The sequence below is a fragment of the Cinclus cinclus genome, chromosome 4, assembly GCF_963662255.1.
Source record: "Cinclus cinclus chromosome 4, bCinCin1.1, whole genome shotgun sequence".
NCBI lineage: Eukaryota > Metazoa > Chordata > Aves > Passeriformes > Cinclidae > Cinclus > Cinclus cinclus.
The window spans coordinates 2,637,826-2,662,438 of record NC_085049.1 but is presented as its reverse complement, the minus strand read 5'-3'; the positions used below and the strand labels follow the sequence as shown (position 1 = coordinate 2,662,438).

General features: G+C 40.8%; 1 protein-coding gene across 2 annotated transcripts in view; it reads right to left on the bottom strand.

Moving 5' to 3' along the window:
- Nucleotides 1–681: 681 nt before the first annotated feature.
- The window catches only part of RERG (RAS like estrogen regulated growth inhibitor), a 91,211-nt gene continuing 67,279 nt past the window's right edge, over nt 682–24,613 (bottom strand). Inside the window, exons 2-4 of one of the 2 annotated variants that reach the window (XM_062492612.1) lie at nt 15,236–15,292; nt 1,800–1,873; nt 682–1,199 (exon numbers count right to left, since the gene is read on the bottom strand). In XM_062492612.1, the coding sequence (XP_062348596.1) occupies nt 792–1,199; nt 1,800–1,873; nt 15,236–15,292 (539 nt within the window). In that variant the 3' untranslated portion in view covers nt 682–791. The remainder of the gene's footprint in view (nt 1,200–1,799; nt 1,874–15,235; nt 15,293–24,613) is intronic. The other variant, XM_062492613.1, reaches the window with a different exon arrangement.

Sequence of the window (24,613 nt, the reverse complement as noted above, 5' to 3'; positions counted from 1 at the left end):
TGAATTGAAAAAAAAGCAAATAAAGGAAAAAGAAAACAACAACAACAACAACAACAACAGAAAAAAAAAAAAAAGCTAAAAACTACCCATAGCTAAATCAATAGTAATATGGTTTTGGTTTGTTTTTCAGTTTGAATTCCCAACACACATACTCCCATTTCCCCAAGCACAGTACTACTCTTTCAGGGGGAAATGCTGAAATGCTGCCGGACTAGATGATTATTTTTGGAGAATTCTGCAGTTTCAGAGGAGCTGGAAGAGCAGCTGAAATTCATCTCTCTTGAAATGTGTGTCTAGCTGGCTAAACACTCCAGGAAACAGACCTTCCTATATTTTTTGCATACCATGCTAAGAACATCAACACTAATCGATTTGACAAAAATAACGAGGAAGGAGTGAAAGCATACAGTGAGCCAACGTAGAGGTGGTGAAGGTGTCAGGTGAACTTTCTGATTCAACACAGCAGCCTCTACACATATTCAGTCCTGGAGAGCACCACTTGAGATGGCTGTTGATGGACTGAGGGCTGAATCTTACTCTCCAATGGCTACTGAGCAGCTGTCTGGCTGGAAATGATGTTTAGGCACTGCTGACTTGCAGGGGATTGGAGCTAGCCATGTAGAAGCAGAAGATTCTCTCTTGGTTGCCAATCCCCATAATTGTCTAGTCCTTTGGAGTTCATTTGGTGGTTTTTGGGGTTTTTTTTCCCTTGGTGTTTTTTTTTTTTTTTTTTCCCCACATTAGTCAGAAGCACACTCTAGAATGCTTCTCTGCCTTCGGACAGCTCTCTTTTAGCTGCTGATTTTGGTAAGCATCTTATTAATGGCCTGCTTGACGTGGGTGGTGGAGCTTCGCCTCCGAGTCTTGCCCTGGACCATCTTGCGGCGCCGCACCTCCCGGCACAGCTCGTAGAACGCCTCCACGATGTTCCCCTCTCCCGTGCAAGCAGAGCACTCGTAAAAAGCACATGCAAGTTCCGTGGCCAGCTTTTCACCTTCCTCTGTGCTGACTTGCCTGGAGTGATCCAAGTCTGCTTTGTTCCCCACCAGGATCAGGGTGACGTTTTTGGGCTTTTTGACTTCATCCAACAAGTTTTTAAGCGGCAGCATTTCCTCGAAGCTGCCTCTGTCCGTGATGTCGTACACCAGCACGAAGCCCTCTCCCCATCGCACGTGGCCTTCCTTCTGAATGGCATCCTCCTGTTGGAAAAACGCAGAGAAATGCCTTAGGAATTTGATTTATGAAGAAGACAGCAGAGCTTCAGAGAGGTGCTGGTCCTCCCAAGCCTACAAAGCTGGGTGCATCTGCTTTACTTTATACTTTGCACACATCACCTTTATTATCACGTGGTGTAGGAGATTTATTCCACCCAGTGCCATGACCTGCCTAGACCTGTGCAGTGTGTGCACCTGCCATGTTTTAAAAGGGAGACCTGACTATGACAAATCTGCTCTCCACTTTAGTGGGAATCACTGACTGAAGTTGTCAAGTCTCATCACTTGACAGTAGAAATAAGACTGTGACTTTGTGCCTCCTTGTTGGGCTGGCCCTGAATAAAAAGGCATGAGATCAAAATAATCTTAGCCCCAGGGTAAGCCCTTTGACATGTTTGCTCTTCCAAGTACGATGGGTGTGGATCCAGCACGGGGCAGGGGAGAGGGGGTTCTGCCCGGGAGCAAATCTGTGTCCCCAGAGTAGGGCACACCTGCCACCCACAGCACTGCTGCCACCACCACAATTTCCTCCCCTGCTGCATACCCGAGCCAAGGAACTGGGTAGCAGCACATGCACCCACGCACCTGGCCAGCTGTGTCTAGTATCTCCATGGAAACCACTTCATCATCAATGGTAGCTTGGTGACGGTATGTCGACTCTAAAATAAGAACACATGTTGTGAAAGGTATTAAAAGAACGTAATTTTCTTTTTCTTTCTTTTTCCTTTTTTTTTTTTTTTTTTTTTTTAAATAATCTTCCTCACATATCTCCCAGCACAAAAGCAGAGATGTGATACACAGTTTGACTGAATTTTCTTTGCTGGAGCTCTTCCAGCCTTCCTGGAGCACACTGAAATGCTCTTTTCTAAAACAGCAACACTTTTACCTCTCTCCATAGGGCACATTTTCTTTCCCATGCATTAGACCAGCAAAAGCCTGGTGGATGCTGCAGTCTGCACCCAACAAAGGCGAGCTCTGCAAAAGCTGTGTCCCAAGTTTTGTGTTTGCTCCCAGGAAAGGCTGCTACCTTTGGAAGATAATACCATGATTCTCAAAGTATCCAGCTCAACAGACTGCCACTGCATAACTTGTTGATCAAAACCAGGATGGCTGCAGATCAAGGAACCTAACCACTAAGCTCAGGCCTTATACTGTGAAAAAATTACAGAGCAGTTAGGTATTTTAGGAATGCGTGCTTTAAACATGCTGAAATCATCACATTCCCCTCTTCTAGCAAGGGATCAAGCAGTGACTTCCCTGTTTATGATTTATAAGGATAACCAGTGGGCATTAAGCATTTACACTATGGGAAAAATAAAAACAAAAACAAATAACAACCCTATTTAATTTCACAGGGTCTGGAACCAAGCAACTAATCAGCAAACTAGTGACAAAGGAGCTTGTTTTATCTTAATAAGCTGATAAGCTAATTTTGATAGCATTTGACCTAAAATGTGGAAAACTATCTGTGCTAACATTCAGATTTATTACTGTTGCTAGCTCACAGATGTCCTATATCAAAAGGCAAATATATAGGCTGTAAAATTCCACCCAGTGACTATGAATGCTTTGCATTGTCAGAGACACAGTTCTTTCATTTGGTGCAAATCCCTTCAATAGGAATGAAGGATATCTGTTTAGGAAACACATTTCTTTAACTTGAACTTCTGGAAGGTCTTGTGTTTCATGAGTGCCTGTTTTCATTATTCACTTAAGGATGTCACCTCTTCACAATCAGGAATGTTTTAATGATGCCAGTGCTGCAAGCAGTGTCTTCCCAAACCAAAAATGTCACTCCCTCCCTGTGCCACCTTAATTGCTGTAATAGCCCAGCTGTCTCTAACAGGGACAAATGGTCAATTTGCTTGGGCAGATGGCAAGCAAGCTTGCTGTAGGGTTTCAGACCATGAAGACTGGGTTTTCTTAAAGGTTGTAAATACCCCTTCAGGATAGCATTTCCAGGCTGTAGAAGGAGCTGGAGTCTCCCTTTGTGATCCTGAGGCTGTACCTACACAGCAGAGTGAGGTACATCAAAGTCCCTTGGTGTTATGTCCTATCTGTGCCTTCCACACACCCTCCTAGCTGCAGCAAATCCCTCAAGGAATGCAGAAAAAGCAGGAAACTTTAGTTTGGTGCTAGAGCTGCACCTCCAATGAGTTATTTCAGTGTTCAGTGCTAGGCTTGGATTCCCTGTGTAGTACCCCAAGCTCGAGGTTATTTAGGAAGTTCTGCTCTGTTTCTTTGGGGAGGGTGCTGTGAGAAGAGATGCCTCTGAGTGAGCAGTGTGACTTTAGCCCCTTGCTTGCTAAGGCTTTGCAGTGCTCGTGTGCCTTCAACCATCTGGCCCTGCTTGACAAGTGGCTGCTGAGAATTTTTCCACAGAGCCTGAGAAAGAGCTCACCCAGCAGCTTTATGACTTCAGGATATCTGTGAAATATCCTCAGGAGGCAGGATGGACTGGTCCATACACATCTTCCCTATGAAATGGGAGAATAAATCTCAAGGAATAAACTTCTGCTCACTGTGCAAGAGCAGCATGAATCTTAAATAATACTTGACTTCTCAAAATAGGACTTTTATGTTTCAAGTTTAACTTGCTTTGGCTACTCACGTTGGAAAGGAATTTAGTCTTGGATGAGTAGCACTGATTTAGGTCAGATTTGTGTAAATAATTCTTGTGAAATGTGTGTCTGTTCCTGTGCTTTGGAATGTGTGGTAGCTGCGTGGATTTTAATGAGGAGTGTAAACCAGCTGGACGTTGAAAGCATTTTTGGTGTAATCACAGACATGGCTCTTCTCCTTCAAGGGAACAGAAAAATCTGAAGAATCTGGTTGCCTTGTAAATAATGAGCCCTGAAGATGTGAGTTCCATTCTCTCTCTTTTTTTTTATTATTTTTTTTTATTATTTTTTGTCATGCAGCCAGAGAGTAATTACAGGGGTTGAGATAACTGCTGGACCCCTGACTGAAACAAACCACTGACAACACAGGTTTCTCAGCTAAGCACCCTTGACTCCTACTAGAGTTGATGAAATAAAAGAGGTGCTGGTGAATATAGCTCGTCTGAGCTCTCTCCTGGAATAAACTGCACCTCAGAAGTACTTGGAACTCCAAAATTGGTCAGATGAATCCAGGCTGTAAAAGTCTTATGCTTGCATCATCACGGTTAAGTAGAAAAAGCAAGGTGTAACCCTCTACCAGGGGCTCCCAAGATGATTTTAAGCAACTTTCTGCACTTCAGATTGTGGCTTGCACCAGGTGATGCTCATATATTCCACCTCTAGCTGTGTGGCTGAACACTCAGAGATGGAGCAGACACCATGGAGCTGCGTTCTGCTCACAACAAATTCAGTGTGAAAGCAGAGTTAGGGAGCTGCTGTGCAGACTGACCTGTCTGAATCTGGTAGTGCTGTGGAAACAGATTGATTTATTTCCTCTGCTTCAATAAAAATATGCAAATTCTGTTCTTGCTGGTCTGGGGGGTGTGCTGTGCTCTCAGTCATATTCCCAGAAGAATCCCAAAGGTGCTGATGAACGTGGCTTTGAAGGCTGATGCCAGATTTCCTGGTCATAAAGCTGAAATCCCCCAGCACTCCTGCTGCAAAGCACTCTTGGTTCTCATGGTTCCATTGTTTGAAAAAATAAGGTTTATTTCAAATATATTTAGAGCTGTCAAAAAGCCTGAGAAACATGAAAATGGCAGCAATTGGTTTGGTTTTGAGCCATGATAATTCATTAATTTGTGCATTAATTATTTCATTAATAATTCATTATTTTAATGATAATTCATTGATTAATTGATTAATAATTTCATTAATAACACATTTATCAGCTATAATTAATTAATTCATCAATCAAATCTCTACGGCTGCTGAATAATTATGGAAAAAATTATTTTGTAGGAAAAAAAAAATCTATTTCCCTGAGGGTTTTGGTGTGATAAGCATATTATAAATATCTCTATTTTTCTGAGCAGTGTGATTTAAAAAATACAGGAAAAAGCCTACGTATGTAGGGAAAACTTTGAAGCCCATGAGCCACAGACTGTGTGTGGATAAAATATTCAGTCACATCACATCACATCACATCAATCTTTGCACTATGCTTACTCTAACATTTTTAAAAGAGTTGAGACTTGCGTAAGATTTGGCTGGTCATCTCTCCAACCTTTGTCTTGCCCAGGACTATCCTGTTTTTCTGAGTCTATTTATTCCAGCATATTGTATTTTGTAGAGAAAAAGTATTATCTGGAAATTAATTTCTAGTTTTTGGGTTATAGTTGCAGTGATGCAAAAAGTTTTAGTGATGCAAAAAGCTGTTTTCAATACTTGTTTCTTTTTAACCAGCAATATATATTGGATTATGTCACAGCTCAAAAGATAATATTGTCATGGAGGTGTTTCTTGGTTTTAGGAGTAGGTAAATCAGCTGAGATGGAGCAGTAATATTTTACAGGCAAACTTAAGCCAGCCTGGTCTCTTGGTTGCCTTTAAATACAGAGGGAGCCAACCTCTCTTTCCATACAGAATTTTAGCTGATTTTTGTTTGTTGGTTTGTGAAGAAAGGTTACTAAAACAGGAACATATAAAAATTCTTTAAGAAACTTTAGTGGTGATTTTCAGCCAGACAGATCTGAGAAATGCAAGAGATCTGGAGAAAGATTTTTTTTGTGTGTAGTGATTACAGGAAAGTTCTCAGAACAAAAATTTCAGCTGATAGACATGAACTTTCAAGTCATGGTTCAAGTCCCCTTGGATGGCAATATCTAAAAGGTTAAACTACCCACAATTAGTTCTGTGGACAGAATGAAAGTTCTTGTTTATTGTTTGGGGTGGTTTTGTTGGTACCTCACTACTCAGATCCTGCAATCTTTGACACCTGTCAGGTGCACCCCTCTGTCACATCTGAGAACAGTAACTTTATTGGGGAGGATAAAAAAAACAACACTAAGCCGGGTGGTTCTCCCAACCTTTCCTTGACCCAGCCCTGGTGAGCTCTGTCCCCCTCTGCATTTCTTTGCTCTTTCGGGAACTTTTCACATTTTAGAAATCCCCTGCAATTTGAGTGTATTCTCCTGACTGAGAAAGTCTCTTCTGCCTTCTTCCTTCCTCAACCCCAGCTTTTCTCAAAGCACAGTGGAATTTATTTTTCTTGCTTGCCTCTGGCTGCTCCCTCTGTTATTTACCTTACAGGAGGGATTTTATTTTGCCACCACCAGTGGTTTTACAGTAAGCACAGTTCCACAGTATGACACAGTACTTTGTGTATTTAGAATATGTTTCTGATGCTAATGCAGCATAACCTCACGTGTCTCTCTATTCATTAATAGTCCCAAATGAGCAAAGTTGGTTTATTTGTTAATAATACCATCAAACAAGATGCCATGAACGGTCATTGCATCATTTTTATCACGTGTAAAAGGAGAAAAAACAGTAAAAATAATGTTTTGGAAAGGAAAATTTGTGACTCTGATGACTGGACTCAACCTCTTCAATGCTGTGCACGTGTAGCCCCAGGAGTCAGAAAACAGGGAAAAGAAAAGTTCCAGGAGGTTGTACCCTCACCACAGGTGTTGTGTGCTCTTAATGACATCTACACAAGCACTCCTGTCAAGATACAGATTCCAACCAGAACATGGATGGAAGAAGATCCTTGTTTGCAGAGATATTTAACCCAAGTCTAGAGTCTCCAACAGTGAATGCTGCTTCTGGAATTCACCTGGTGATGTGCAAACCTGCAAACAGGTTTATTTTCGAACTTCATTTTTGGCTGCTCTCTCCAAGGTTGTGTTTGGTGTAATCAGAGTGGTGGCTGCAGTGCTGCAGGTGCTCCCAAACCAGACAGATCAAAGCTGAGCACAAAAGGAGCCCTGTGGGAGGCACTGAGTGCACCAATGCTTGCTGAGCTGCTTTTTGCTGCCTTTTCTGAAGCTCTCAGAGGTTTCTGTTCTCTGTAAATTGAGGCTGGGTGAGGCACAGCAACCCTATTCATATCCCTAAAGAGGCACAGGGCAGTCAGCAGGCAAGAGCCTCTGCACAAGGCAGGATCTGGGGTCGTCCCTGGTCCATGCAGAGGGGCAGAGACTATTCAAGGGTGACCTTGGCAGAAGCTTCAGGTGCTGTGGAGACTCATGGGGGGGGAAAGGATGCTCCTGGGGCACACATGCAAAAAGCCCAGCTACCCTAGTGTAAATTATGGAGAACAAATTCAGGAGAAATGAGGTTTGATTAGGTTGCTGCTTATTGAGCAGTTTGGTTTTCATCATGTTTTCCTATTTTTAATTAAGTGGGAAGGTAGTAGATGGCTAGTGTTTACAGAGCACCAATAGACTATAAAGTTTTCGTCTTGGCATGAGAGGATCTCCTGCATCCCTAGAATTCCTCTCTTTAGGTAGAACACATGGGTAATATAAACCTAGTCTAGAGAAAAACAAGTTTTCTTGATGTGTTGATATTCTCAATAAATAATACTTTGGCCTGCAAACAGAAATTGTAGAATAGTTTTCTTGAGGAGGACTCTAAAAACAATGAAAAATGTCTTTATTTGTTATTTCTTGCAGCATGCAAATGTGATTCTTCTGCTGTACATGAAGAATGGGTTTCTTTGAGAAGTGAAGTGGTGTTGCTTTTCCAGTCCTATAGGTTCTGTCCTCATTCAGCTTTTACTGGAATAAGCAAAGAACATGTGGGCAGGTCCCTGGGAAGTGAATTCATCAAGGCATGCTAAAATCAAATCAAAAAAGCCAGAGCAGTGCTAACAAGTTGGGAGTAAGCTCAATGGTTTAAACAGTTGTTGGTTGTTTTGGTTTGCTGGTTTTTTTTGATTTTCATTTAATTTTCTCACCAGCACTCAGGAGGGGTGTTGGTTCTTGGTGGGAATTGCATCACTGATAAATTTCAGCCTAAATAAATAACATTTTGCTATGCCTTTTTGTCTGATTGTAAGAAGTCTTTGTTGGTGGAACTGTTTCACCTTACTTCTGACAGTATAAATTAAAACTAGCCATTGAGGCTCTTCTCACACCCAAAACAAGGAAAAAAAAAGCCTTCTCTCCTGAAGGTGCAGAAGCAAGCACTGGAAAATTCTGCTCATCTGGGATACATTTCAGAATATGATGAGCCACAAAAGCAGGGGCAAAATATTTTACAGCTGTAGCTATAGCAAGAACAGGCACTGCCATTGCTGAATTTTGCTGTCTGTTGAGCTACTGTAAAAAAGCACTATTTTTATTACTGGCATCGGGAGTATATTCATCTTGAAACTCATATGAAAGAAAACAAACGACATTTTCAGATAACTGCTTCCCATGTTATTGTAAGCATCTTCTGTTGCTGCTCTCAATTACAATTTCATCATTCCAAGTCTTTGTTGAGAATTTTAGAAGCCAGAGTTGGGGTTTTGAAGTGCTTTAGGCTATATGAGTCCATTTCCTTAGAAACACCTCAGAGAACCTGGGAAGACTTTCATGGCTCATTGCTATAATACATTGAGTACAAATTCCCCCAACTGAAGAGCACAGTAAAAATGATGCAACATATTAAATGCATATCAAGCTAAAGAATATTTCTGCTGTTTTGATGTAGGGAAAATACGATCACAGGAAGATGCCTAGGAAGGCACAACCTAGACTGCTGAGGACTGAATCCCTTAAGCACTGAGGCAAGAAGGAATGAGTAATTTTGTCAATAAAAATCGAGGATACGAATAGCTGGAGTCTGGCTTGAGAATAAGGCTGTTTCCCAGTGATTTATGAAGTGCCTACACATTAGTCATGGCAGTCCCTGAGGCGCAGGCTGGCAGCCATTCCTCCCAGCCCCAAATTCTTGGTTACCATTCCAGCCCTCTCAGGACCACGCGTGCTGCTCCCAGCCTGTGCTTGGACAAGCTGGAGTTGTCAACACGGGGGTTCAGAGGAAATATGCAGAAGGCAAAGTTTTGCAAGATGATGGCAGAACTCTCTGCTCCTCTGCTCGCTGTAGAAAATGGTTATTTTCCATCATGAGCTCCTTGCAGGCTGCACCATCCTGTAGCAGGAGAGGGCGGGCAGGGGGGGCTGCCTTCCTTCAGGGCTGCCAACTTTGCACCAAGGGCTGAAGGAGCCATCAGTTAATAATTTCTGAACGCCTATTTTATTGTGGGCTGCTCTGTTAAAAACTCTGTTTGCTGTCTGGGCTGCTGCAGGATTTCCATGCTAGAGACAGGCACTTAAACCTTCAGGAGTGTTAAGGCAAACTTGCTGAGTAAAAGCCACAGGTCAAGAGAACTAGAACCCCACAATGCACAAAGACAACGTTTCTTTAACCTGGGATCTGCAGCGGGGATGGCAATCCCAGGGATCAGGAGTTTGTGTACACGCGGTGTTCCAGCTGTCCAGCTGTGTTAGCTGAATAAACCAGAGAGCAAAGGCAAGCCTGGAGAACTGTATTTGGACCTGAGCTCTTTAGCATGGCTTCGGGGCACAAAATTATCCCAAAAAACAGTTCTTGCATCTGCTCTAGCTGGGATGAATTATAATATATAATAAATGATATGATCTAGTGAGGTGTTGATTCCCACAGGTAAGCTGTTTCTGGTTCTCAACCATTTTGATGAAAGCCAGCTTGTATATATATATATATACATATATATATATATATATGTATATATCCCTGATATATTCCTACTTTTCTCTGTTTATGTTGTTCATACAGACCTGTATTTATCCAGTACAGAAAACAAACTAAGACCAGCATTATTTGCTAGTTTTGCCATATTATTTATATCATGTATGGGACCTCCAAACTTTCCTTGTGATTTCTGAATGATACTGTTTTGCTAACAGAACACCCCAGCTATAGATGTAGGCAAAAATGGCCTTTTAATGTAAAAATAATCACCCTTGCAGGAAGTTTTCCAGTGGGAAAAGCCTTCTTGCCAGTGTAAATACCTTCACCAAGTTGTTTCTGCTCTTCTTGCCACAGTGGTGTAATTTGCAAGTCTTGAGCTCCTCTGTAGGAGATTCAGTTTTCTGCTGTGGGAGAATTTAGACCTCTAATAAAGGTTTCTCTCTCCTTCTTTCAAGCATTTTTTTACAACTTTGTCTCCTATCTTTCTTGGTTTCCTGATACCTACACACTTTACCCATGTCTGAAGGTCTCTTATGGGCTATATACATGTTGCATTAGATAGGACTTTATAGAAACACTGTTCAAGTTTTTTATTCTGCCAGGAGAAAAAAAGAGTGAATAAAAGCCTGTAAAGAAATTGTGATATAGTTGGAAGAAATACTCTTCAAAAAAGTCAGTATTAATCTAGTAGTCCCAGCAAAATTATATAATTTTTTTTAAAGACTCCTATTTTCTTACAGTTTCCTCTACTCTTTTAAAGTAGTGTAGAGTCTTCTCTCTATCCCCTTCAAATTAAATGAACTCCTTTCTGTTTTTCTTTGCCTTTATGCACAGGGCAGTCTGTCCTGTCCTGTTCTACTGATTATCTGCTAAGAGAGAGTTTTCAGAAGGTTGGCAAAGTCGTATGAAATGTGTGAATAGCTAGAGAAAGACATCTAGAGGCAGTGTGAGAAAGCCAAGATACTTTTAGAAAGGTCAACAAAAACACCACCTCCTTGTTTGCTGATATAAGTAGATTTTTGTTTCAAACCCAGTGTTTGCTTGGTGTTTCTGTGTGTCTTTGATGAGCCTCTTAAATCTGAGTCTCATTTACTCTAAGGATTTGCAATCCTTCTGTAAGATGAAGGATTTTATAGGTGAGACGCAGGGGCAGAGGGACTGCAGACAATAAATCAGTTACAGAAACAAGAAAAGAATTGAGGCGCCTGTCTCCTGCATTTACCTGGGGTTTTATTTGTTTGGGGTTTTTTCCTATATAGCAAAAATTGATGTTTAAGTCCTTGAGCCTCAGGAACCCCCTGATTCTCCCAACTATAGATAAACTCCAAAACAAATGACAAAACATAGTTCATAATACCCCAGTTTTGGGGTTTTTTGGGGGTGTTTTATTGGTGGTTTCTTGTTTGTTTGTATTTTTGTTTTGTTTTGTTTTAATTCTTGTTTACCCCAGCTCTGGTTCTAGTAAAGCAAATTGATCTACTTTTGGTGGAACAACAAATGTGTTCTTAGAGAAACTCTGCAAAATTATTTTTAAAAGTGTTCAGCCATAGCAACGATGAATTTTCTTCTTTCATCATTTGATCCTGGAGATTCTCCCTGCATGTCATGGCTCATGGAGGGAGGAAATTTGCTGCTACCCATGAAGATCTCTGCAGGCCCTCTATCCACCTGCTGCTGTGATGGCTCTTTGGGCTTCCTCCTCCTTTTTTGCCTTCCAGGAAAAAAAAAAAATAAATGTAGCCATCTCCTTGATTACTCTGATTCAACATCTCCAGTTTTAAAATCAATTAAATATCAAAGTGAACCACAGGATCTCTCCATCTTTGAGCTCAGGTGAAGGCACCTTAAATTCTGGGCACTGCCAGTAGCTCCTGGGGGGAATTGCTGAGATGCAGACTGTTATTGCAGTTTATGGGGCTGGGGAGAGCAGCTAACCCCTGCTGAATTCCCTGAAAATTACACTGAACAGCCCTGTGGTCACCGAGGTCCACAGGAGTCCAGCATCCGTGAGAAGAGTGTGACTCCACTGGTGCCCTGCCCCAGCCAAACATTTTGAGGTTTTCTAACATCACACTGAGCTTGCTTCTGTTTTTCAAGTTCTGGTCTATTTAAGAGCGTGTAAGAAGTAATGAATTTTGGTGAAATCCATGTGGGAACCCACTCCCCTTTCTCAGTGCATATTTAACTATCTAAAGAAGCCTAGTTGAATGCTGAATTCTTCATGTGTTTTATATTTTAGAAAACAACTGTATGCAGTTTTTTCAATGTGCAGTTCCAGCCTGTTTCTACACAGAGCTCTTTCATCTAATTCTGTTGAAAATGTGAGATGGCTGCAATTTACTTTTAATGAAGATGGATGTGGAAACCCATCCACCTTGATAATGCCAGGTGGGAATTTACCTTGAGGAATTTAGCACCTTTTGGAAAAGCAAACAAAAACCCCATGCCAGGATGGTGACAATGACTAGCCAGTTAAACAGAAATATTGGACAAGTCAAGGTTAACACTCCCCAGAAAATGACCTTTGCTGTGGTTGTTGCCCTTTGGCTGAGAACAGTTCAATAAAAAGTAGAGATGTAATTTTGTGAAGATGCAGCTGTCCTACCAGTGTTTGCACAGACCCAATCTCTGCACAAAAGTGACAGAGCTGCAAAACTCTGACTTCAGCAGCAGCTCTGTTTTCCAAAGCTTGTAGGGCTCAGGGATGCTCCTCCTGCCAGGAAATGTTATTTTGTGGTTGCTAATTTGGCTCCTGGTGGTACAGAATTTTATCCAGGTGCTGCTAAAAATACAGTCCTTAATTTTCTTCTGAAAGGTTGGAATAGTAAGGAATATTTATAGGGTGTGTTTTTTCCCTTCCAGTTAAAATGTGCCACTCTTGAATAAGAGGAATAGTTGGTTGGGGTTTTTTTTTGTTTGTTTGTTTTTTTTTTTTTTTTTTTTGTTTTTTTTTAATATGATGCTTAGTTTAGGTTAATGTTTTATTTCCATCAGGCCTTGAACATCTTGGTGAAAGCTTCCCTAAAAATAGGCATTATCTGGGGATTGCTTGCATCGTAGGGCTAATGGGTGGTTGAAAACTTGACATAAGAAATAAACTACAAGTTTGATGGTTTTGTCACAGCCCCAGTGATTTTTGGCAAAAGCTCCCATTGCTTTGTAGCTGGATGATTTGCATTTGTTTTACTCCTGTCTTTTTAGAGTAACTTGACAAAACTGCTTATTTCTCCCTGTAAAGGTAATGATTCTCACTGACACAACTTTAATTTTTTATGTTGATTGTGTGGATATCCCTCTTTCCACAGAACTGCTAGCCCATGACTGCTGAGAAGAAATTAATCTATTCTGCTAAAATTTCCCAGTGAATTCAGATGTTTACAGGTAACTGGACACCAAACCAATGCAGGATGACAATGCTTAAACACAGAAATGCATTTTTTCAGGCACTGGTTTTCAAAGCTTTTCAAGGAACAGTTTCTTTCTGATTGATTTCCAAAGGACTAAATAGTGGTTATGATTTCAAGACAGTTTTTCATCTCTAACACTTCAGAACCTTTTTTGAATCCCATTGTGATCTGTAGTTTGACAAAATAATACAAAACAATCTCTTGGTGATCAGCTTCTACCAGGGATTACTGTGATTAAGAAATAACTCCTGGACAATAGTTTATTAGTTTTTGAATTTCTCAAACCTTTTCCTCGGAGCAGCCTAGAGCACAGAGCATTGCAATGACTGTAATACATAATTTAACCTATTATTCTCTAAACTGAATGGGCATGTAGAATTCAGTAAGTCAGAAGAGATTTAATTTTTTAGTTTATTGAGATAAGACTGCTGCCTGCACGAAAGCTTTCCATGCTGCAAAGAGAAGACAATTAGATTCCTGAGGGGCATGGTAATTTGCAATTTTATTCATCTGTAAAACAGAAACAAATGTCAAGCCTTGTACAGCAAAAAAGGGCCTGGGACCTTCATAATGGGGCATAAAACAATAAACCTTGTAGCTTGCTAATAACTTATTTGCGTGCTTAAACAAGGCAAAAAGGATGATTTTGGATGTAAGAAATTGATGAACTTGGACTACCCTGATAGAGAAGACTTTATACACCTCTTGTAAAGTTATTAGAATGATGTAGTATGGATAGAAATGTGAAGTACTAACACTAATAACACTAAAGGAACATTCTATTGAACATTCCACTGTGCAGCACAAGGCAGGTGACACGTAATTCACTGAGGAATATATTGATAGTAGCAGACAAAAGAATATATTTGAGTTCAGCTTGTGCTGAGATTTATTTCACCACATGGGAATTTTGATATCTGCTCTCTCTCCATTTTGCCAAACAAAAATACTTTGTATGATCCTGGGTACTTGCTATTTACAAAGGGCTACCTGGGTTCTGTGACAGACTATATTAAACTTCATTTCTGCTGTGCAATTTTATGGCATTTTCTATTTCCTTAGTTAGACCTCTTAAGGACAGAACATTAATAATGAAATTGGTATTTAACTCTATGGTCTGTGTTGGAGCCTACAAAGAAACATTAGGAAGGAGAGAGGAACACATTGTTGGAGAAAAGAGAATTTTCCTTTACTTAGCCTGTGAATTACTCAGTCCTGAGGTACTGAAGGCACCTTCTAAGCAGTGAATGCCGTGTCTTGGACTTCCTGGCCTGGATTTGCAGAGCATTTACATATATGATAATTAAAGAAATACCATGAAAATTAATCTTGGAACAAATTTTAAGTGAAGTTTCTAATTCAGGGCAACTGTTTGACAGGTTTTTTGAGATACCTGAGCCAGCTTCTTCAAAATGCCCAACCCAACAGAGCTAAGTGGGAGTGGTGGAAGGAACATGTGGATGCCCTTTAGATGATTGGTGTCTCTATCTGGTCACCCAAAAAATGAGAGACAACACATGTTTGAAAATGAGGATAAAAAAATTACCTAGGTCTAGGCAGGCTGGCTGTAAAAACCCACCTTTTTTGCCAGGAATTTTTACAGTCTCTATCCCAGAATACAAATCTGTATCCTAGCCATCTTATTCTCAAGCAGAAGACACTTGGGTTTCTCAAAAGCAGAAAAGTGATCTCACACTAAATGATTTGAAGAGCGAAATAATGAAGCAATTTATTTCAGTGACAGAATTGCCATGGATTTCTGAGTGGGCAGAAATGTGCCTGACACAAACTCAGCCTTTGTCTGGGGGCTGCTTCTCTGTTCTGCCATCGCTGTTCTGCTTCTCTGTTCTGCCATCTCAGGTAACAATTTGTTCCAGCTCAAAATGACCATAGAGGAGCGTTTTACAGCAAATGCAAAGGCTGGCTGAGGCTTGGAATTTTAACTCTGTGATTTCCATTGCTTGAGCCATGCAATTCCACCCCATGCTCCCAGGACACAATAACCTACCCAGCGTTGGGTCGTACTCCCAGATGAACCGCTTGGTCAGGAAGCGCACCACGAGAGCTGCAGGGACAAAGAAATTTCGGGTGAGAAGGACAGGACATCAACTCAATAGATTTTTTAAAGCTTTCCCAGCAAAGTTTTCTGTGGGAGTGGACAGGTAACAGTTCCCCTGAACTGTGAGCAGAAGTTGGTGTTGCCTACTGGGGCACCCAAGAATTCGTTGTTGTTTGTGGTGCACTTCACATTTTTGGAAGGGGACAACAGAACAAAATAAAGACAGAATCCCCCCCCCAAAAAAAAAAAAAAAAACACACAAAAAAATGAAAACAAAACAATCCCCCAAACCCAAAAACAAATGAACAAAAAACACCAAACAACAATAAAAAACCCAAAACTTTTAGCAGCATTAAAGCCACTACTTCGGATGCTTTAGGTATCCTATAACCAGTGTTCTAGGAAAATGTGCTGGCAGTTTTGGAACCAGCTTTGACACTTCAAAGTGAGGGTTGACCAAAATGATTTTATTCTTGAAAACTTGTCTTTGGATTGTAAACCTCATAAGGCAGAAATAATTGGCCAAATTGCCTCCCTCTCTATTTTGGCGTGCCTTCCTTGTAACAGTTTAACTTCCACATTTTGCCTGCTTGAAGGAAACAGATAAAATATTTTAATCCAATGGTCAACAAATGCTCTTAATCAATTTGCAGAAATTGAAATAAAGTTTAGATTTTGGAGCACTGGACAGGCAGCTCTTAGTTTCAGCTTATAGGCTAAGATCTTGCTACTTATATTCTTGTATTTAATTTCTTCTATCCCTCCAAATCCTTTAAAAACAACTTATATAGACTTTGATTATTCTTGAATTTAAATCTAAGCAGTACTTTGCATTTCTAGTGGTGTAAATTAATAATTTACCACTGCAAACCATCCAAAATCCTTTCTGCAAATGAAGCCAGAGCTATCACTGCACTAGCTATGAGTGCAGCAATTATAGCTACAGGAAAGCTTTTCCTTGTCATCAGACCCATACAATTGTTCCATTCTTCTTTTGGTTGCAGGTGGACAGCTAAAGGTGACACCTGAACCCAGATTTTTTTTCAAAACTGAAGCCAGGAGAATGCCCTACATCCCAGACATCTATGTCCAACAGTAGGATAAAGGCAAGAGTCTGCAGAATACATCTAACAAATTAAGATTTGCTAATCAGACAACCAGAATACTCATACTTGGAGGGGTAATAAGAAGATGATCCTAAGGGTGAGATCACCACATAAGAAGCAATTTGAAGTTATTATTATTTTAAGTTTCTATTTTCCTGAGAAAATGGAAATTTTTGTTTGATTGTTTGTTTTTTTTTTTTTTTTTTTGCTTAGGCTTTGCTGAAATGCTGTCCTTTTTCCTCAGATTGGAGGTGGGAATTCTTAGTCAAAGTAACTTTTCAAGTCATAGTCCTCAACCTGAATGTCATGACAAAAGATGACATCTTTATAGCTGATTTCCCATCCATAATGATGTTGAACCAGGACTTATTTTCTGCACCTTTTATCATAGTTGAAATAGTTCAAGCATCTGATTCTTCTCTAATTTCTAGTAATAGAGTCTCTCTTCCTCTCTTCTTTGTCAAGGACAAATTTAAAAACAGATTAAAAAATAAACATTTAAAATTACTTAAAACAGATTTTTAAAAATCAAACATATTTGAAGAATTTATTCTGTGACAGCCATACTCTGAAGGAGAAGCAGTGATGGGCTACCTGTGTGGAAGAGCCAGAGCCTGTGCCTGGACCTGGAGAGAGAGAAGAGGCAGAAGAACCTGTCTGACTATTTTCATACTTAAACATGGTCCACCTATTTATGATAACCTTGTTCTTGTAGATGGAAATTGCTGCAGAGGAGAGTACAAGTGATGGAGGGGACTGGAACTTTGTCAAGCACCACTAAGAAGGTGACAGAGAGCAGCAGCTCTGAAGGAAAAGAGGGAGAAGAGCTGCTTTTGGAGGTGCCCAAATACAAGACATTGGAAGGTGACAAACTATAAGAAGTAGAACTGGACTGGAGGTGCTGAAACGAGCCTGGGAGGAGAACCCAGAGTTATGTACACAGGATGAAATGGTGCAGGTGTGAAGAGGTGAAGAGTCAGAGATCACAGGTGTCAGCTCTGGTGAGGAGGGGGAAGCTAGGCTGTATTTATATCCAGCACATGCAGATACGTAAATAACGGCATGTTTAGGAGGGAGCTGAACTAAAGAAAGAGGGTTGGAGATGGCTGCCATGCACAGTCAGATGGCAATTGGCCTCTCTGCTGGCAGACCTCAGTGGTGAGCACAATGAGCCACTTGCTAGGCACTGCTGCCAATAAAGTATTTTTATAAGTACTTTCCTTTTCTTTGGGCCCAGTGAAGGGAAGAAACACAAGCCCCTTAACACAAGCCCAGCTCCAGAGCCATGTGCTCTGTGTCAGTTTTGGGGCACACACCTTGGGGCTGTGCAGGACTGCTGCTCCCCCAAGGCTGGCTCTGCTCAGCCTCCCCTGCTTCTGACCCAGTCAATTCCTTCAAAATGCTTCTGCTCTCTTTCATGGCACTGGTCACAGCACATCCTATAAAGCTTTTCACTTCCACACATTTTTCTGAGGCTGAAGATTAGCAGCTAGCAGATGGGGAGAGTGAGAGGCTCTTGATGCAGAGTCTGTTCTTTTTGTAAGCATTGCAGACTGTGTTGGACGTAGGGAAACGTCTTCACTTTTGCCTCATTAGGAGTGCTTAGCAGATGGGAAGATGACATCCAGTGGAGGATTGAAACAATGGACGGGACTCTGCTGCCTGGTTTGACTGAAAATAGACACTGAGGGAAGAGCTGGGAAGGGCATCCAAGAGCTTGGGTTGTCAGTCTGGAGACCAAACTTGCTGGCTCGTGCCTCCTGCCCCAGCAGTGATCCCCTGGAGCAGGGGTATTACTGTGGAGCCACGCTCCTTATGTTGAGCTCACTCATTGCCAGATTACATCACTTTTCTGTAAAATAACCCTGCCAGCAGAAGAATCAGGAGTGAGGACATTAACAACTCACTAGACTTGGAGCAGACAGATTTCTGCTGCTGGCTTAAATGATGCTTTGGGCAAAGCAAATGTTGCATAAAAAATGACTTGAGATGGGCGTTACTTCCCTCTCACCTGAGCAGAGGTGTGTGTGCTCTTTGACCAGTCAGTTTTACTTAGACATGTTTAATACTAATAATGAGCCAAAAATAGCCCACCAGACTAAAGAAAACCAGTCCAAATGCTGGGTTTTGATTCAAAGTAACATTGAGACTGAGACTGTCTGAAATACATTACTTTCTGATTAAATTAAGTGACCAATTCCAATATTCATATTAAAATTACCACTTCCAGTGCCCATCCTCAAATTCATTTTGAAGCGGCCAAGGTTCAGATTGATGCAGTAGTTTATAGGAGTGAATTTCACAGCCCTCCACTGAGACTGGTCCAGGCTCTTCCCTGAACACTTACAGCTTGTGAAATACAAGAGCTTGCAGGCTGGGAAGGAAAGAATCTCCAGCAATCTGTGCTGTGGATTCCCGCTGTGTTTTTTGGAGACACGACCATCACCAGAGGGAACTGATGTAAGATCCCAGAAAGGAAGAACAGACTCATGTCTCTTTCTGCCTTTTCTGACACCCTCGCTTCCAAGTCAGCTGTTTTGTACAGGGCATAAATTAGGGTAGAACTTGGCACAGGGCTTTCATTCACTCATGTTTAAAACTTCTGCCTTAGAAGTTATTCTTGGAGAAGACTCATGACTATCTGTCAAATACATCTGCAGTACAACTCCACTGAAGATATTGAAGTTATACCAGGATTTAACTTGGCACATAAACCAAGATTATCAACCACATAATTAATCAATTTATTTCGAACTTGTGTGGCTGACTCCCTTACTCAGCTTTAAAAATCCCAATCCATATTATTTTAACTTTTGTGTGTGTGCGATATTTTGCACCTTGCTTTAGATCTTTGTTTGGATTTGGTAACATATAAATGCTCTAGTTAAATTTACAATCTGTCTGAATACATATCTTTGTGGATTTGGTATCGTTCCAGCTAATACAAGCTGAGTTTTTCTGGGGAAGAAAGGAAGCAGGCTCTTATTTGTAAAACTGTCCCCTTCCCAAAAAGTTACAGGGTTCAAAGTTATTCTAAGAAAAATAACAGTTTTCCACAGTGAAATAACTGTACGATGACTCTTTTATGCCATGAGAATTTTCAGCTATAAAACTGCTCTGAAAGCAGTCCCATTATTTAACTTATCAACAAGTCCATTCCTGGTGCTGTGATGATGTGTCATCAGTAAACCACACTTGGCAGGAGACACCAGAGTGGTTAAAACCCAAGGTTATAATGATCAAAAGGCACTTTCAGAAATGAAGTATTTCACTTTTTCTTAAAATATTTGTATTTTTTCAGAGACTTCATCCCTGTTCACCTTCTCAGAGGCCCTCCATGTATTGGAAGATGGGTGAGCTCCAGCCTGCAGGATGACAATGCTGCTGGATTCTGGCAGGTGATGTTCTACCTCCTTCAACAGCTCTATATCCACCTTTGGGAAATAATGGTTTGTTTTAAAGACAAAACCATGAGAAATTAATTTGCTTTTGGAAGTGCAGGTCACCTGGGTGTGTCTGTGTGTGGGGAAAGCGTGGACTTAAAATGCAGAGTCCTTTTGTGATCCATCAGGGATGGAAAGATTCACTCACTGCCCCTTGCTCTGCATCTGTGGGCCTGGGTTTGACTCAGCTCTGATGGGATCTCTGACAATTCAGTGATGTGGGGATGTGAGAGCTGAGTGAGACATCGACAGCAGGAGCTCTCTGCCTTTGCCTCCTCTCTCGGTTTGCTCACTGTGGTTCACTTCTGATGCTGGGACCTGACGCAGTAAACTAGATTTTTCCTACAGTAAATCTAAGAGAGGAAAGCAAGATCAGTTAGAAAAATAAGGGGGAACTCAAGGAAAAAAGAAGGTTTTGTTTTACACTGCCTTGCTGTTTCAAACTCCACATGTTGCAGGCATATTTAAGTCACTGTCTCAAGCAGTAAGCTGTTTAGAAAAATTCCTGTTTATGATAATTTTTCTTTAACAGCACAGGGAGGTCTTCCACTGACTGCCAATATAAGTTAAAAAGTATGTATTCTTTAATACATAAAGATCAATTCAATGTAAATACCAAGTGTATATATTCTTATCTACGCCACAGAGCAATTTATATACAACAGTGTGTGTGTATATGCAGGTGTATATATACTGTGCTATAGTAAACAGAGAGCAGGATTGAACAGCTGCGTTATGAAATGTGTTGCTTTTGCCTTTCAGGAGGTCTCACTGTGTAATGCAAGCCTTTTCCTTCAGTGGTTATGGTAAGGGCTTCAGTTCTGTGGATTCAAATCTCAGCACCAGCAGCAGTTCAAATGTCTTTTTGTTCTGGTGGAATATAAAGGGACTGGAATACCTCTCTCGAATATCTGTCTCAATTCCCACAGAGGGATCATGGTTGAAACCACCATTCCACGTTCAAACATTTCAATACCACTAATAAGCTTTCAAATGTACAATATTAAGTGCTGTATATTGGATTTATCTTTACAGTGAGTAAGATTTTACATGCAGAATGTAAATGCAGTAGGACTCCAAAGGTTATTTCAGATAATAATTCAGTAGGTTGTTCAATTAGATGTCAATAACTGTTTGGAAAGAATGGAAGATGCTGTGGAAGAGACAAAGACCACAGTTCTGCCCAGATCTGTTTTTTTAGCAGTCTCCATCAGGTTATTCATATTCCAGCCTGACTAAGTGTCAGAGTATTTCATGTCACTGTCACTTTTCAATTTCTGCTACAAGGTTTTGGGAAGCATTTCCTTTGTTGCTGGCAATCTCCGTCTGTCTCAGACGTAATTGCATTTTACTTCTGTGGGAAATAGGTGATTTTAGGAACATCTGAGTGGAAAGAGCCTGGGGAAAAGTAACCTGTTTCAAGGAGCTTATCTGAAATTCTGGGCACAGTGTATTTACATATTCATCTCAACTGTCTTAATAGGAGACTGGGCTTCTTTGTATGCTCCTCTGGATGGTTCACCCTGATTTTTTTTATTGATTAGTAGTCACTCATCCCATCCTCACTGAACAGGAGGATTTTTGTTGTAATGTTCTCCCCACTGCTTTCAGTGCTCTGTTTTTTTACAAGGGTTGCTTCACATGGAACCCAAGCAGGAGGTTTAATTTACATTACGTTACCCCATTCCATAATATATAATTTCAATATAAGGCTGTTTATTCCACTGATCAGTTTGCCTGTGAAATATAAATTGTCAGACTGGTGTGTCTAATGGTTTCGATCATTTTAGGGTAATTAACTTGTACCATTTCTCTCTCCTGACTTCATTGTGTAACTTCTTCTGTCACCCCTTTCTTGAAGCCCGATTTTCTGGTGTGCTATTACTAACACTTATGGTTTTCCAAAGCATGGTTAGTGGTAATACCTCCAGATGTTTGTGTGTCTGAGACAGAGTCTATTTGTGATGGTGTTGCAGGGAAAATCTTGGGGATGAAATCACACACAAATAACTTTTTGGCTTTTCTGGGTAACTGACACAGGTATGGCTTGGATCTCCATGCTTTTTTGAAAGACACTGGGCAGAGAAAAGTAGAACAGGGTTCTCAATACAAAACTTTGACACTAACCCAACCCTCCATCTCAAGATGAAACTTAAAAAAGTTAGGAGGAGGGGAAAAGAAAAAAAAAAGAGAGAGCAAAAGAAGGGATTGAAATATTTTTTCTGTAAAAATCCAGCACTTCAAAAAGACAATGGCAAGATGTCAAAATTTTCAGTGGCTCTAACTTTTTTGTATTTTCTTTTCCTTACATTTCTTTCTCTGTTGAATTTAGAACACATCCCACTCTCTTTTTATGGTCAAATTTGTTTGCCATCTTTTAAAAAGGAAAAAGAAAGGAAATATATACAGGAGGCAATTCTATAATGGCAGGATGATCTGGCTATTGTCAAAGCATTTTTGCATGAATGATTTTGTGTTTGTAAATGTATTTTGAACAGAAAGGCCATTTTTTTGCAAGGAAGTTAGCTTTTTGGATTTTCAAAGGAAATGACTCAACACCTCACAGTTTGTCTTCAAAGAACTTGAAATTTAAGAATTACATATTTAAAACAAACAAGCCCAGCTTTACTAGCCTCTGATTATTCTTTTATCCACTGCTGTTTTGTATCATTCTGGAGAATTCTAGGGGATTAATTGGATCCTTTTATCCAGGTATCACTGCTACAGAGGCAAGGCAAAGGCACGCTTTCTTTGCTGAAGAAAAGCTCCTTGGCTTCAGCTGATTCCTGTATGCCAAAAGGGCTCAAACTTGATTTTACTCTGTCAGAGCTGAGCCTGAAACAAGGTGTAGGCAACATGGATGACACTGCTGAAGGAGAAAGTAATTTTGGAGATGCCTTGAACTGCTCCTAGGATGGTGTGAAGCTGCTGCCTCATCTCCTGCCAGTGCAAAGGGAGGAGCACACAGAAAGGGTGGCCATAAACACATGGCCAGTGCTGAAGTGGGGATTTTTGTTTTGTTGTGATTTTTTGGTATTGGTGGTGATATTGCTGGGTTGTTTTTGTTGTGGTTTTTTTTTTTGTTTGTTTTTGTTTGGTTTGTTAGTTTGTTTTTTTTTTTTGTTTGTTTATTTGTTTTTTTTTTTTGGTGGTAGAATGGGGTTTTGAGTTTGTTTTTAGGCTCTCCTCCAGCTTTTGGTCTGCTCCCTGCTCTCTTCCCTCTCCCTGCTCTCTTCCCCCTCCCATGCTCAGAAACCAAGAGATGAGTAGGAAGAACTGGAAGAAAGGGGACAGAAGTGAAGCTGCCTTATTAGTCCTCACATCTGGGGAAGGACGTCGACACTTTCCCAGGGAGCAGGAGAGGGGGCACGGTGTCATGCACGAAGGACATGCAGAAACTTTTCCAAGAAAGTTCAAGGAGAGTTCTGTGTCTGCAGGGCCCAGCTGTTCTGTGAGAGCATCCTGGCTGCCAGCAGCAACCTGGGCATAAATCCCAGCCCTGCCTGAGGGGGAGGCTGCTCCTGAGGAACTCAAATCTGCCTCCCTCTGGGTGTTTCAACACCTTCCTGGCTGCTGCTCTGGCCAGGAGCAAAAGACATTTTGTTTGATGTGGTACCTTCTGGTAATGACAAAGGCATTCTGGAAAGGCACAACTTACTCTTTGCTGCTAGGCTGAAGGCTTAGAGTAATTCAAAATGCTTAAAAATACAGTTTTGTCAGGCTGCAGTGAGCCAGCTTGAATGAGAGGGCACTCAGCACACTGAGTGAGTAAAGCCACTGGCATCAATGCTGGATCCCTGCCTGTGCTTGTAATCTTCACAACAGAAAATGTACCTTTGTCAGAGTGCCTTGCCCTGCTACCGCTTCACTAAATCTCTACGGATCAGCACAAATGGTGGCTAGAAATGGCAAACAGGGACTCAGGGTTCCATATTTCATGTTGGTAGACAGCACTGGGTGTTTCTGTGTGGTCAGAGTCTGAACAGACTAGCTGTCACTCACTTCTCAGCCTGGCTGTAATAATTTCCTTGTCTGATTTTAAGTTATGTATACTACATCGAATGAGACTACAGCTTGCATCAGATTAAAAACAAGATGTTCCCTGGCTTTTTCTGTGAATTTTTTTTTTTTTTTTTTTTTTTTTAATGCACACCTTGGCTTTCTGGATTTGGCTCCATGGAAATCTCAGACAACCTGGAAAAGCTTTGCATTGTGACTACAATCCATCTAGAGCAGGATATTTTGGAAGATCTTGAAAGATCATATGCCCTGTGCAATTTCCATCTTTCTTTGACAATGGAGCTTGGGTGAACACCAGAAGTTTGTGCCATCCCTATTGATTGATGATTGACAATTGAATCAATTGATGGATGCATGCCTGGAAGGTGCTTGTGTCCCAGGAAGATGAGGAAGTAAGGCAAGAAAAAATATTTTGAAAACTGATTAATGGATTTTTAATGATCCTGTCTTTTTATGAGCCTGGTGACATAAGCCTTGATAAATGTTACATCTTTTTAATACAGTGCACAACACAATATTTAGGGGGACGCAACTTCTTCAAAATCAGCTGTCATTCTCATATTTTAGCCATTTTAGCCTTTTTCCTTTACCCTCCCTCCTTTTCTCAGTGTTGTAAAGACACCTGCTTCTGTTATTTGTTTACCACCTGGAATCTTGAACTTCTGTTTGTACCAGCAATTATTTTTTTTTGTTTGTTCTTTTGAGAAAACAGCTTTGCAATTACTCTTGGAGATTTAAGAGACACAGCAGGAGGAGAA